This window comes from Camelus bactrianus, chromosome 15, assembly GCF_048773025.1.
Source record: "Camelus bactrianus isolate YW-2024 breed Bactrian camel chromosome 15, ASM4877302v1, whole genome shotgun sequence".
In the NCBI taxonomy this organism is placed as follows: domain Eukaryota; kingdom Metazoa; phylum Chordata; class Mammalia; order Artiodactyla; family Camelidae; genus Camelus; species Camelus bactrianus.
Window position 1 is genome coordinate 31,363,012 of NC_133553.1, and position 15,722 is coordinate 31,378,733.

The 15,722-nt window shown below is 54.1% G+C and overlaps 1 protein-coding gene across 1 annotated transcript; it reads left to right on the forward strand.

Annotated features, from left to right (window-relative positions):
- The first annotated feature begins 746 nt into the window (after positions 1–746).
- Positions 747–14,376, forward strand: CIMIP2C (ciliary microtubule inner protein 2C). The gene is made up of 4 exons (XM_010948522.2): positions 747–820; positions 10,812–11,085; positions 12,403–12,515; positions 14,232–14,376. The coding sequence occupies exons 1-4, from the start codon at positions 747–749 to the stop codon at positions 14,374–14,376; spliced, it is 606 nt and encodes a 201-aa protein (XP_010946824.1).
- The last annotated feature ends 1,346 nt before the right edge of the window (positions 14,377–15,722 follow it).

Genomic DNA, 15,722 nt, shown 5'->3' on the forward strand with positions numbered 1-15,722 from the left:
ACTGTAATCCCAACAATTGTAAATCGCACACCAGACCTTTTCACGACTGGCTGTTTGCCACTTACTTATGAACCACACTTGTGGAGTAGTTTGGGAGTCGAGAAGAGGTGAGAAGACAGTTCCTAGGGAGAGAGGAGAGACTAAGGAGAAAAATGTCAGTACACACACACACACTTCGGTGCTTCCTGGCAAACATGCAAAGTGGGACAATGGCCAAGCCCCCTCCTGGAAGCCCCGCAGAACTGGGGCGCAGCGGGCACCGTTGGCCAGCAATGGCTCTTGAGGTCCCTGCAGTCACTCCAGCGTTGGAGCTGAGCCGCGCTGGGGCCGCTGCTTTGTGTGCCGCCTGCAAAGCCAGGGCGTCCCAAGCCGGGTCCTGCAGCGGGCAGAAGGACACTTAGAGTGCATCCACCGGGGACTCCCCCACCGTTTCCACATCCACCCCTCATCCCAGAATCAACCATTTGGGCCAGCAGTGAAGCTCTGAGATGCGCCCAATGATGCGAAAGTGGAGGCTTGAGTAGGAGCAGCGATTTGTGGGTTCACACAGGAGAGCAGGTGGAGATGGGGGCATCTTCTGGGCGCGCCCCACGGTGCTGCTCCATTAAGGGGGACAGCGAGGGGGAGAGTGGTCCAGGAACGCCCCCCCACCCCGGCGTTGCCAGGCTCACGGTTGCCTGGTGACCCGGGCTATTGACCGTGGTGTAGGAGCACCCTGGGCTCGCTGCGCTCTCACTGCCGCCACCATGGCCTCCCGCAGCGCAGGCACCCTACTGACCGAGTTCAATGCCGCCTACGTGCCTCCTGGCCTCATGCCCGGGTAAGACCTCCGAATACTAGACCCCACCCAAGCCTGGGGGTCAGAGCCCCTGGGGACGTCTTCTCTCCTCCCTCCGCAACCCCCCCCCCCCCCCCCCCCGCCTCCGGCCTCGAAAACTCTACCCCTGCGCCTTGGGGGTTGAAGGGACCGGGCGCCAAGTTTTCACCCGACCAGGTGGCCTTCTTGGGGTGGGGCGGTTTGCGCTCTCTCAGCCGGCAGTGGCTGGGCGCGGCGGGGCGCTCCAGATCCCCTTCGGTAGGAAGTGGGTCCCTAGCTAGTGAGGAGCACGCCAGCTCGGGTAACAGTGAGTGGGGTCCGGGTCGGGAGGAGAAGGGGGCGACTGCCTGTGGGACTGGTGTCTGGAGACACCGGGCAGGAACAAGAGGTTTTGGAGTCCCCGAAGGAGCGGGCTCTTCGGCCTCCAGCACAGTGCGGGGCACCCAGGATTCCGGCAACATTAGTATCTGTTGGTTGAAGGAGCGAAGGAGATGGGTTGGGCACCCGGGGGCGGGCAGGGCTCGAAGAATCTGACAAGGCACGACCGGCAGTAACATTTAGTGGTGCGCACTCTCCACCGACCTAATGGTCGGTTCTCCCACTGATCTCACTTAATCCTCGCAGAACCGCCGTCTTTGAAAGCTTCCAGCTGGGAGATCTGCCCTGTCTTTGGCGTTTTTGGATGAAGGGCCAAGCCTACCTTCCGTTTCTCTGGATTTTTCACACTCCGAACATCTAAGATGCAAGTCTGATTGTTTCTTTCGATTCTTTGGCCCTTTCTTTCAAAGTATCTGAGATTTCCACTCTTAACCTCTTCCTCCAAGGTGTAAATTGTCTTCTCTCTCCTACCAATCAATGTCTGCACTGAAGGCAGGGGCTGGATTCTGAGATACCAGCAAAGTATCAGCACATTTGTATAGAATGAATGAATGAATGAAGTTAATGTCTTGAGTGTTTTGCAGGCAGGATCTCCATGTGGTTGAAAAAAACACATGCTCTCTTCTGCAAACTAAACAGACTGTGAAATGAAGAAAAGGTCTCACACTATATTTTATATGACATTTGGATCATCTTGCAGAATAAGCATGATATTGCGGGGCTGTGATATTAAAATTATTTCTGCACACAGAGAGAATGCAGTAAATAGGGGCAGGTGCTGTAGTTTTAGTCTAGCCCATTTGTGGGCAGGGCCTTTCTTTGGATCTGGGAGAGCTTGAAAGCTACTTTGGCCACATCAGACAAAGCTGATTTACCAGGTCACAGTTGTTTCCTGAAGTCAAGCCAGGTGTATTAGGAAAGGACGGAGGACTTCCCTATTAATTCTTTCAATCGTTTAGGCATTCCTTTAATAAAGATGTGTTGAGTGCTTGGGATGTGCCAGATGTTGGGTTAAGGCAAACAAGTTGGGGGCTGCCCCCCAGGGGTTCCCAGTCTGGTCTAAATACATAAGGTTTAGCTCAAAGCCATTTTTGCAGCTGTAGATAGTGGTGTTTACACCATATTATGGGTGTTTATCATGAGGTTTGATTTTATACATTGATGTATTTTTTCTTAAGCCCCTCACAGTCTCCAACTGGAACCTAACCCTCCCCCTCACAGTTCCCCAACTCTGTCTGGGGTTGTGGGGGTGGGAAGCTGCGAGTTTCAGAAGCAATCCCAGGATGCTTCTCTAGCCACACCACCTGTCTGCAGTTCCCTTGAGCGCCCTGTCCTGTGACTGCTCTAGAAATTGTGGCAACAAGTGAATCGTAAATAAGGCTCCAAGCGTAGATGGTCTAGTTTGAGCAGCTGAGCCTGTACGTGCTACTTTTTCGTCTGGATCTTTCTGGGAGGGATATGCTCTCCCTAAAGATGCTCTTCAACAAGAAATGAATTGAGTTGTCTCATGTGTCTAAATGCTACCTCATTGGCAATTTTGTTAACGTACTGAAAGAATCCAAGATTCCTCACCACACTTGGATAATTATTATTTTTGAATGTCTTTTCAAACATTAATCACAGGATTTTCAGTGCAGCCAGTCTCTTCTGACATTCAAATCATCCCCCTTACCAGTTGTATTCAGAGAGGCAGAGAATATTTACAGTGTCAAGGACCTCGGGAATCATGTAGTCCAGCCCTTCCCATCCCTTTCCAGATGCGGTCACTGAGGTCTGTGGGGGACTTGCCTAAGCTCCAGGCTGGTGAAGGAAGAGCTGGGCTGGAACCAGATCCCTGATGCCCTGTAGTAGCACCATGAACCCCCGTGTATAAGCATCTACTATGTGCCAGGCACTGTGCTGGGCTTTTTACAAATTTAAAAACAAACAAACAGCAACAACAAAACCCTTTACAACAACCCAGATGAGAAATTGCCCAAAGTCATTCATCAAGTCACCCAGCCAGGTCTCTGTGACTTCAGCACCCCTGCTCTCTTCAATCCCTCCAACTGTTAGCTATTATCATTAGTTGGACCCCTACAGTGTTCAAGGTCTGATTCTAGCACCAAGGGGGACAGGATGTTGGCCTTCAGACTAGTTGGCTAGGATGCGCCATCTGGTCTTTTGCTGCTCTGGGCAGCACTGCCTTCAGACACTTTGCCACTGTCTGGCCTGTGTGCCATCCCTGCAGTGAGCAGGGAACTCCTGGGATGGTAAGGCTTCTTAAGGGATGAGACTGGCTTCAGTGATACTCTGTGCTCCCTGCTAGAGGCACAGGTTCAGGTGGTACCCACTCCCTTACTCTCTGCCTCCCGTCACACCTCACCAGGTTCCCAGTCCAAACACTCGACCTGCCCTTGTGCATTCATTCATACCCAGACTGCTGCTGCCCCCAGTGCCTGCAGCTCCCCGCAGTGGCTCTCAGCAGGAATAAGTGTGACGGGCTTCTACCCCAGTGCCTCCCTCCATCTGCCTGGAGTGACAGCTGTGCCCATGTCTGACACTAAGCCTGGCCTGGGCCTCGGGGGTCTCAAGAACCTCGTATCAGTGCATTTCATACTTGCCATTGTTAAAGGGTGGTCCCACGAGGTGGCCTTGTCCCCTCCCCCGGAATCCTCATACAACAGATCTGCACTCTCAGTGGTGTGCTGGTAAATGTTTAACAACCAGCTCTCTGGAGGGAAAAAAACCTTGATTTGTAGCGTTCACCCGTTATCTGTGGCAAAACTACTCCTGCTGTAGCCGATTTCAAGCTATCGACGTGGCGTCACAATGCAGAGCTGGGAAGAGATGGGCTGCTGCTCACCACAGTACAGTAATTCCAACAGGTCACCTCTCAGGGTGAGAGACGGGCCAGTACATCCTGGGGTACAAAACAAAGACCACCTTCCCAGGAGGATATAGGAGAGTCCATGTGCCCAGATAGGTAACTGACACACTCACACAACCCTGGGGAACTGGGGAGCCTTCCTAAGAACAGGAAATCGGGGGCCCTGGACACCTGGGCTTTGTAACAGGGACCATCCTTCTATCCAGAATAATCATCAGCCCTTAGAAGTGTGTCCCCATGTATCAGCTCAATTCAGCAAATATTTCCAGAACAGGTACTGAGTGCCAGGAATGCCAGGGATGTAAGTATGAGTAGAAGACAGCCCTCTATCCCCACGAGTTTGTAATTCAGAAAGGAAGAACATACTGCCCAGGTAATGACAGCACAGTAGAATGTGAACTGAGACCTGAGAGGCACAAAGAGTGAAGATGGTTCACTGGAGCGGATGGGCTTGGTCAGAAGAGGCTGGATGGAATAGGAGGTAGATGAAATCTACCTTGAAGGATGGGTAAGATCACAATGTGGGGAGAGGAGGAAACATCTTTTGGATGGAGGGGATGACCTGGGGAAAGTCATGGGGTGCAGGTACCAACAGGATATGCTTCTAAAGCAGCAAATGGCCTATTTGGCTGGAGCGGCAAAGCTGGTGTTACCGAATCAGACTTGGGTCCGCTCGGCCACATACAGTAAAGCCAACCTATTGACGCCATGTTGTGATGAAGGAAATTGCAGCATTTATTGCAGGGCACCAAGCAAGGAGTCTGGGAAGCTAGTGCTCAAAAGATCCAAACTCTCCAAAGGCTTTCAGGGAAAGGTTTTTACAGACGGCGGGCGGGGGGTGTGTGGGGTGCATGACAGCTCATGGACATTCTCCCGATTGGTTGGTGGTGAGGTCATCGGGAGTCAACATCATCAGTCTTCCGGCTCCAGCTGGTCAGGTTCTTCGGGCTTGTGGGCAGCACACAGTTCACTTCTTCTGCCTGGCGGGGGTTTCAGTATCTGCAAAACAGCTCAAAGGACATGGCTCAGAATATTATCGATAGTTCTTGAAGAGGAGCTAAAGGACCTTGGCTTTGTTTAATGGCTAAACTATTATTAATTTGTCTTGCTTGACTGTTTTCCTTTCTTTCTGCATTTTCTCACTTCCTGGATTAAATTCATTCTTCGGAACTCAGGGAAAGGCCTTGGAAGCTAAAGTTCTTCTACTGATGAGAGGCAGGCAGAAGACACGGTGGGGAGGTTCCATCCCGGAAAGGTCCTGCTCGGTTACTCTGGGATATGACAGAGGTTGGTAAGACTGGAAAGCAGGGCTTCACACCAAGAAGGACCTTGAGCGCCTGGCTTAATTTGTTCTTAACTTCACGGGCAATGGGGACCCCTTGAAGGTTTGCGCCCAGGGGAGAGATCTGATCTGAACCGTACTCAGCAGGAAGTGTGTGGAGAAGAGGGTGCTTGCGGAATGAGGACATGCTGAATAGTAACAAGTTAATTAGTTAATAAGTCGCTCATGGGATCCCCGATGGAGAACAGTAATTAATTCCAATGTTGGCTATGGGGCCAAGCAGTGCTATTAAGAAGCAGGAAGGGAGGGCTCCCTGTGTGCACAGTAACCACAGTGGACTTCTGCCGTGGGCCAGGCTGAGCACTGTCTCCAAGCTTGTGTGGTGTGCAGGCTGGGGAGGGGCAGGGATGGATGAAGGGGTCAAGGAGGAGGTGTGGCAGGCCCGGTCAGGACCATCTGATGCCCCGTTGTGAAACCTGTCATTCCCCTGTTCTCTCCACCTTGGCTGGCCCCATGCCCAGCGAAAACAAAGCTCTACCATGGAACTGCACAAGTCATGCTCACAGCTCACAGATGCAAGTGCGTCCGGGGACATAGACTTATTAGCCAAGGCTGTCTGCCTAGTGCTGAATAAACATGACCACGTGCATGTGTGTGTGCACACACGCACCCCACCCGGAGCAGCAGGTGCTGAATGGAATTCAGATCCAGGCAGAACCTTTGGAGGATTGCGGAGGAGAGGGCTTCTCTTCTATTGGGATGCAAATATCTTGGCATTCAGAGAAGGCGGGAAAGCAGGGAGCAGAGGAGGAGTGTGGCAGAGAGCCTGGGGGTGGCAAAAAGAAGGATCACGAGGAAACGGGCACATTTCTATAGCTCCTTTGTTTGAGGTGCGCCCGCCCCTGTGGGTGGGACACTCTGTGCTGGTGCGTGCTCTGCAGATGGGAGCCATGGTTCCAGGGCATGGTGCCCCTGGGCTCCTGGACTTCTGCTTCCTCCAGTGAACATTTATGGTGCACTTGTGTGTCGGGGGCGTGTAGGTGCTGCGGATAAAGGAGAACACATATTAGCAGAGGAGAGGAGCTAATATGGATCTGGGTATGGATGAAGGATCATAACCCTACTGTAAGGAGGTGCTGCTGGGTAGAGGGTGTGTGGTCAGGGAAGGCAACAGAGAGCCTGGCTCTGTGAGTGAGGGTGGGACGCCCCACGGGGCAGAAGGAGATGGGGACTTCTGGGTAGAGGAAATGTGTGTGAAGACTTGGAGAGCACGTGGGGCCCCAGAGATGTGAGTAGCACTTCTGGGGCATGGGGTGCCTGCGGGGAAGTGAAAAGAGAGGTGAGCCATGGTGGTCTGGTGATGAAAGATCGCTCTGGCATTAGTGTGGACGACAAGCTGCAGGGGGTGACACTTGGTCTATGGGTCTAGCTAGGAGATGCGAGGCTGATCAGATGAGCAAAGAGGAGGACCTGCAGCTGTGGGACAAGGGAGAGCAGTGGAAAAGTCCCTAAGGAGGGAGCAAAGGCAGGACTTAGGGAGAAGCTGGATGTGACGGTTGGCAGGGCGATGCTGAGTTTCTGGTGGATTCTGGTAGATGGGGATGGCGTTACCCAGGGCAGGGAAATCCAGAAGGGGGAGCAGGCTCATTTCTATCGTGCTGAGTCTGGTGCCTGGGCATGCCCCGTGTGGACAGCTGGGAGAGTGGGTCTGTAGCGGGGAGAAGGGGTGGGGTTGGAGGCACAGATCTAGGTGTCCAGTGTTGGAAGCCTAACATGCATGAGCTCTTCCAGAGGGCGTGGTCCCCTGAAGAGCGAAGAGGACTCTGGGGAACACTAGCACCCAGAAGAGGAGCAGGGGTTCTTCTCAATGCCTCCCCCAAGGGACACCCCTTTATGGAGCTCCACCAAAAGTCCCTCCCGACCCTCCATGGGAATGGCCTTCCCTCCTTGTGTTTAATAGCATGAGAGCCTGGGCCACCGGTGCACACTCACCGTGACTCAAACACTGAAGGAGGGGCAGGCTCAAGGAAGCAGGGTTGAGCAATTTGTATTCCTGACAGCACGCATCAAGCCAGCACACAGTAGGTTCCCAATAAAGTAGCTCCTAATGCCATCTGACTCTCTAAAAAAATATTACATTTGCAAAGAAGGGAGCAACAAATCACCCCAAATCCAAGCACCCAGAATGAGCCTAAACCTCATTTTTGGTTTCTTTTTAGGTGTCTATTCAGATAGAAGACTAGATGGATGGGTGAATGGATCGATGGACAGAAAGATAGACAAAACAATTTAATAAAAATATGATCATACCATGTTTACTATTTTAAAATGAAAAGCATGAAATTTAATCCTACTCAAACCTAACTGAAGAGAAAGATACTGAAGCAGAACAGAAAAAGAGCTAGACTCTAGATAAATGCTAATTCATCACAAGACATCTTAGCTTCTAAAAGGCCCCTCGGACAGAGAGGGAGAGGAAGAGAGAATTAAAACTATTAAGGGGTTAGAGTAATTATTCTGTTATTTTTACCAACGTGTTTCAATTTTAGATGCCAGGGGTTGACTCTGCTTTAGAAATTCAAAGTGCACTTCCAGCTCCCCCTCCACCCACCCCCCAATTTTTGCTGCTTAAATTACTTTTTCCTTTGACAGGTTTTATAACATTTGCATTCTTTTCTGCAACCAGCCTTCACCTAGTAGCTATTCCAAGTTCTGCACTTAAATAGCTGTGAAGATGTTCTACATGACTGGTAGTTTTTTCTTTCGATCGTCTCTTAGCTGGTAGGATTTCATCACTGAACACTGCTTTCAAGAAGGGCTTTGGTCCTTTATTTCCTGAGTTCTTTGGTGCAGCTCCCTTAATACCTGAATGACCACACTGGCCGATCCAATGTTCTTGGGTCATGCATGCTCTTTTCCCTGCAGAATGTTCTAGGCCATCTTTCTTTAGTTTTCCCTCTGTCGTGTCATTATCTCTGTCGGGGTTTGACAACCCCTGGTGACCAGCACCTGTTTCATTTCCTGTGTTCTGGACCACTTGAGAAATGAGATAAAAGAAGGCAAGAGGTCTTGGAGAATGGCGCTGACGTTGAAACCCCGAAGGAGCCACCAGAGCTGGGCTGGGGCGGGCTTTCCCCTCGAAGGGCAGAGTATGTCCCCTCAGAACAGGATGTGGAGGACCAGGGTGGGCTTCCTTGCTTCAAAACAAAAGGGAGAGAAGAGTGGGCTTCACCTCACCAGGCAGATGGTCCTCCACCATCCATGTGGACAAGCACGTGGGGGCTGGAAACACTAGGAGGGACCGCCCCCAGCGTGGAAGGACTCGTTGGGAGGAAGGAAGAAGCATCCTCACCGCTTGTCTTTGACTTGCTGATGACTGAACTGACCGTCTCATTACATTTCATACGCAGCACCAACAAATCCCAGGGGCCCTGCTTCTACCACTTCCGTTACGTTTCTTCCTCGGTGTGAATGTTACAGAGACAGTGGGGGTCAAGGACATTGGATTTGGCAGCTGGATGATCTTACATGACCTTAATGAGAAAGCACCAGCCCACACTTAAGTGATGGGTCAGAAGTCAGACAGAGGGAAGTCCAGGAAAGTGTAGGAGTAGAAGAAGCGAAGGCAGGAAGTACAGGGGATTCCCTGGAGACATTCGGAAATAAAGGAAGAGAAAGGGTAGTGGGTAAGAAAGCAGCAAGGCCCCGTTTGGACTTGGGAATCAAGGAAAGATGTTGCATGTTTGCAGGCAGAAGGGAAGATGCTAAAGGGGAGGAGCGATCACAGATGGGTAGGAGGAGGGACTGAGGCTGAGAGAAATGGGGAGGAATGGGTTGGGGGAGTGAGTGAGACCTTGGCAAGGCAGGAGGAGGGATCTCCAGACCAGGACAGGGGCAAGCCATGGCAAAGAGGAGGGCTCCATCCTGGAAGTGGCCAAGGTGACCCCATGGGCTCACAGGCACTCACCAGCCCCACATCTTTCCAGGGCAGGAAATGTGGCCACCAGCAAGGAACACAGGAAGGGCACTGAGGCAGGAGGGAGGGGGTTAGGACCACCAGGGTCATAGAATTCAGGGCAGACAGAGACCAAGGAATGAGAGAGGAGAGGCTGGAGAAAGAACCGAGTGCAGTGGAGGGTCTCTCCCCGCCGCCGCCCACTCTGCAGCCCCATTGCTCACCACTCTGGCCCCTGGGCAGCCTCAGATGCTGCAGGATTCCAGGGGTCTGGATTGTGGAGGTGGGGGATAAGGCCCAGGGACATTTAATGTGCACTGTATACGGGAGTTTGAAGCTTGGAGGGAACTTCTAGGCTGGAGGTGTAGACCGAGGCTCATCCACACACAGGTGAAGTTTAAGGCCACCACCTGGTTGCCGTCACCAGGAAGAACGGGTGGGCCCAGGACAGACCCCAGAGGGAGTGGGCTGATGGGGGGCATCAGGAGGAGACTGAGAAGGAAAGGTCAGAGGTATGGGTGAGAACCAACAGAAAATAAGGAGCCGAGAGTGGTATTTCAGGATGAGAGAGATGAACAGTGCCCACCGCTGCGGAGAGGCCACTGGCGACCTCGTGGCAACCCGGGGGCAGGGCCAGGTTTCAGAGGCTGGGGAGCCCACGGAGGCTGTGCTGACGGCGGAGCTTCCATCTCTTGCTGTTTGTCCAAAGTCTGGTGCCCAAGCTCTTTGATGTCACCAGCGCTCCCCTCCCCTCCCCTCCCCTCCCTCTGCCGACACAAGTCTTCGTTCTCTCTGCGTGAACCTTATAACCGGGCGTCTTGAGAGCGCGTGTTGGCTGTGCTGTGTGTCCCAGGGTCTGTGCTCGCCCTGCTGCTGGCCCTCTCACCAGCCACTTCCCTGGTTGCAGAGGGTGATGGAGCTCCTTATAAAGCGCTCACAGCTCCAGAGCCCTGGGCAAGCTCTGCAGGCTGGCTGGGCAGCACCTTGGGAGGCCGTCTTGCTGAGAGTGGGGCTGCGGCACTCTGAACCCAGGGCTCGGCCACACCAGAGCTGACACTCATCATGTGTCACTGTGTCCCCTGCCCCTTCATGAGGTCATCACAGAACGTCAGAGCTGCAGGAGGTCTCTGTATCCTCAGGCCAGCCCCTCAGTCAATGGAGGGCCAGTGAGGGACGGTGATTTGCCTACAGCTCGCTGAGGGGGTCAGGACTGGCACCCAGGTGTCCTGGTCCCTAGGTGTCCTGATCCCTGTGTGAGCGCCTGGTCTGGGAGGTGACGTCGTAGAGGTCTGGGCAGAGACCTCTGTGGGGAGGCAGAGGACCAGGTCTCTGGCACTTGTCCTCCCCAGAGACTTGAGCTGGGCAGTGCACCTTAGGAAGCCTCTTGAGGCCCAGAGGTGACCAGTGGGGCCTCCTGATGTCACCCCTAGTCTTTAAGGGCCTGTCTTGGAACTGGAACCAGCCTGGAGCCCTCCACCCATGTCTCCCTCACCTCTCTCTGCTCTCCCAGGTACCAAGGCCATGTTCCTGGTGTGGCCTTCTCCTTCGGCTCCCCCTATGGCACCACCACTCTCAAGTACTTCCAGGACCAGCGCAACGCAGCCTTGGAGAAGAGCCACACTCCCTTCAGCAACGGTGGCCACTTCCCGACCATCTTCTCCCCAAACCCCGACCTAGTGCAGAGTCACCGCTCCCACACCTGGAACCGCTGGCTGCACATGCCCAGCTACACCCGCTTCAACCTGGACAGTACCCGCTCAGCCGAGCTCACTCGCTTCTACCAGGTGGGCCGCCCGCCGGCCCAGGCGGGGCTCCTGCCACCCTTCCCCCTCTTGGCGCCCCCCACCTCCGCCCCCATAGCATGGGGAGGAAGTGATGGCTGGAGGCCAGGGGAGACCTCTCACCCTCCAGAGCGCCTCTATTTGCTTTTTCAGAGCCCCGGAGCCAGCAGGGAACCCGGTGAGTCTGGCTGGAGGAGTGTGGAGGGGCTCGGCACTCTGCTTCCCTGCTCTCCCCCCACTCCAGGGACAACCGTGGCTCTCTCCCTGCTCCCGCTGCTACTGAGAAAGCGAGAGCAAGGGGACTTTGGGGATGTTCCCGCCCTCACCTCTACCCAGTAGCCTCTCCCCCTGCGGACCCTGGCTTACCTCCCTCTGAGCAAAAGCCCCAAGGTTCACCCACAGGATGAACCGCATGCGCTGACGGCCGCTAAGCCCCACCCCGGCTCCAGCCCCCAGTCTCCTCTCAATCATACCTGCCCACTGGGATCCCAGTGCCCACCTGACACCGCCCTGCTCTACAGCGCCCTCTAGGGTGTGCCCTAGTCAGCCCCAGCACCGGAGTGGACCCCACCTGCCCTCTGGGAAAGAGAGGCAGATGGGGGGCGGGGAGGGGCTGCCCACACCCCCGTTGTTCCTATTCTGCTCCTCCGGCTCATAAAGCCTTCCCTGGATCTGGTCAGACACGTCCCGGCGGAGCACAGGCACACAGGCGCTCCCCCACCTCAGGGGAGGCTGAGCTGCTCCTCAGCTCACTTTCCCCCTCAGCTCCCTTGCAAACATCCCTCCAGACCTGATTTCAAGGACACAGATGCCTCCTGGTCCCCGGGTGGAGAACTGTACGAGAAAGCAGCCTCCCCTGGGAGAGGACCAGGTGGATGCCGTCAGACTCCGAGGAGCTGTGGGACAGTGTTGTGGGCCTGGGAAGGCCTGCTCCTCCATCTTGGCTCACAGAGCACAGCCTGCCTAGGAGAGGGGGCAGGGAGACACACACACACACACACACACACACACACACACACACACACACACACACCCCGAGTTTCCCTGTGCCACTTACTAAGCTGGGCTTCACATCCCTTACCTCTGCTGGTCCCCTGCCTCATTTACTCACCCTAGCAATGCTGGCCTAGTGTCATTATCCCCAGTAGCCAGACAAGGAGCTGAGGCTCAGAGAGGACACCTGGCTGGGGACTCTTCCAGGAACATTAAGGGAGACGATGCCCTACCACCTGCCCAGGTACAGCCAGGCAGGGACTGCAGATGCCCGAGATTGCGCCTGCGCACTAACAACCTGTCGTCTCTTCCTTGGTTGAGCTGCAGATGGCCCAGCGGCATCGGGAGTACTATCAAGACAAGACGGGCATGGTGCCCCGGGTCCCCTACTTCGTGCTGCCTGTGAGGGAGTGGGAGCGGTACCCCATCCCCACCGACCTGTGAGTGCCTGCCCTCCCTTCGTCCACGCATTCAACAACACACACCCACAGGGAACCTGCTCTTAGCCAGAAATGAGTTAAGACTCAACCCCAAAGAGCCTACGGTGCAGAGGGTGACAGTTACAGAGCAAGGGAGTCACGGTTTTGGCAGCCTTAGGAGGGATGCCAGGAACCAGAATGAGCAGAATCAGGAAGACCATATTCCTGGTCAGATGCACTAAGGAGTTTGGGTGCAAACCCCACAATCTCTGCTGGCCTGAAAATGCAAGCTTCTCCCCCTGCAAGGAGCTGCTGCCCTCTGGCGGACACAAATGGGTACTACACAAAGCAGGGACTGTCTCCAGCCCTGTCCAGATTCAAAAAATGTTCTCCTAGGGACTTGTACATATTTTTCAAATTCCAACTGTCTAGCTAATAAATACGAAAATTCCTCACTGCCCACTCTTTGCTGCTTTTATATGGGAGAGCTTCTTCTCCCAGGGAAGGCCAGCTCTGCCTTGCGAGATAATCCAGGCATGTGGTTTCCTCGCTCTCCCCTGTTGCCCAGGCAGGGAAATCAGAAGTCTGTGCTGTGAGGTGTGCTGTGGAGCAGGGGGCATCAGGAGTCGGGGGACAGATCTTCGGTTCTCAACTCCATGCCGATCCCTTGTTTGCCTCAAGAGCCTGAGCCTTGCCATCACTGTTACTGATAAAGCAGCAACCTTTTTCATAGAGTTCACAGGTTTTTTAAAGAAACAAATTTAGCTGCCTCTATAGGTTCCTCTCTGCAGGACAGATGGGACAATTTTATAAATAGGGAAACTGAGGCTTAGCGATGGCTTTGGGAACTTGTGCTCAGGGCAAGTCTGATTGGAGGTAAAACCTGGAGGGAACCCAGATCTCCCAATGCCAACTCTAGGGCCCTGGGTTGGTCATTTCCACCCCTCGGGGTGGCTCTGAGCCAGTCCATCCCTGGAGACAGGGCAGGGCCTCACCTGGGGACAGATCTCCTCTTGAGACTGCTCTAGGCAGGATCTACATCTCTTGCAGCTGTGGGGAGCGCAGGATGCCCCCAGCTCCGTTCCTTCTCCAAACTGCCTAGCAGCCTCTGCTGCTGCTGCTGGCTTCACATGTAACACAGAGGACCAACCAGGTGGTTGAGAGGAAGAGGGTCAGTGCCTGTGATCAACCTTTCCTCTTATCACCTCTGTGGCCTGAGGAAAGTCCTTGCCCTTCCCTGAGTTTCACTGCCATCGTTGCCATCATCACCACCATCATCATACCCACCACCATCAACACTGTCATCACCATCAGCATCATCCCCGCCACCACCACCTCCATCAGCATCCGCATCAGCATCACCATCACCATCATCACCATCAGCAGCATATTTCTTATAATGTTTACTGAGTGTTTTCACCTTATTCAGTGCTTTGTATGTATTACTTCACTTACTCCTCAAAACAGTGTGAGGAGAGAGGTACCAACATTAGTCCATATTACATGTGTACACCTCTAGCAGGAACTGGGCCAGAATCCAGCCCAGCTTCCTGACACCCGTGTCCTTGCTCTTAACCACTGTCCCATTGTGCAAACACAAGTGATTCTCATCTTGAGTGCAGGGTGACTTACCAGCTGTTAAGCCAATGAGCAGCCCGCAGGGTCATCAGCAGCAGGGGCTGGGAAATGGGCCTTTTCCACCCTCGCTGCATAACACTGGCCCATCCTCATCTGCAGGCCTCCTCTGAGCCCGAAGAAGAAGTGGTACCTTTTAAGAGCATCCCCCGAGAACCTGAAGACCTACCAGACATTCCCATCGGGGAAGAGGGTCTCCCCACAGGAGCGGCAGAGGAGGGACCGTTACTTTGAGTTCAGAGCGTGACGCCTGACAGCCGTGGCCTGACCAGGTTGGCTTTTTGGAATAAAATCTTTAGCCATGATCACCCCAGGCTCTTCTCCTCTGAGCCCCAGGAGCATTTGGTCACAGCAGGACAGCACCTGAGAGTCACACGGCGCTGTGTCTGAAGGGCCTGTGCAATGCTCAGCCCCAGGGGTTCAAGCCAAGAAAAAGCCGTGTCCAGGACTCTGCTGGGCCCACCCACCTCTCCCCTGAGGACTGTGGGGCTCCCAAGTCTTGGTGGCAGGTCACTCAGGCACAGAGATACCTCCCATCTGCTTCCTCTGGTATAATCAAGGAGGCCCCGTTATTGCATGTCTGAGAGTGAGGATGCAGCGGCCCCAGAATGCTTGCACTGGTGTCAGATGCAAAGGAATTCCGGCCTGAGCCCTGGCTCAGCATCGTTTTGTTCGCACAATAACCTGGGAGGGAGGTGGTGTTACTCTCACTTTACTGATAAAGACACTGGGGCTCAGAGGTGGAGACAGTCGTCCAAGTTCAGGCAGCTTAGACGTGGCCCAGCCAGGATTTGAACCCAGGCCTTTCTGGCTCCCAAGCTCTGGTTTTCCCACTATACACCCTGCATGTAGTCCTCTTGGGGACTGAGGGGCAGAGATGATGCAGATCCCAGAGGACCCTGTGGTGCCTGAGAGAAGAAACCACGTTCTATATTCTGCCCAGCCTGGCAGGGACAGGCTGATTTGGCATCGACCCCTGGGACTGTCTCTTGAAGGGAACAGGAGGGAGCTGACCCAGGATCAAGCCGCTCTTTCAGGCATCTCTGTGTTTCAGGGGACTCTAGGCCAGAGTGGACACTGGGGACAGGTTCCTAGGTCACATCCTGAGGTGGCCTGGAAGGTTCTGGGTCTGGAGTGTCTGCTGTCACCTGCTTCCTGCCTCCTGGGAGGCCTTCTGCCTGCGGGACAGGGCACAGGATGTGGGGAACAGCCCCTCAGAAGACAGGATCTGGGATGGGAACCTCAGGCCAGGTATGGGCCCATGCCACAGGAGCTCTCCAACATCCATCACCTGCTGGATTTGATTAAGGGACTCCATCAGGCAACAGGGCTCTTATTTCCCCTAAATAAGTGAGTCAGGACCTAAAGGCAAGGCAACCCACAACAGGTTGAAGTTGAACCCACAACAGGTTCAAGTACATGTGAGGGTGAAACAGCCCTTCTCCTGTGTCCTCCTCTGAGGACAGTGTAAACAAGAAAAACCACCGGCCGTCAGGTAGGCATCTGACAGCTTTCAGAGACCCCCTACGGGGCTTCTCCTGTGTCCCAGGGTCCCTGACCACCTAGGTCCCAAAGAGCCCCTGGGATGGCCAA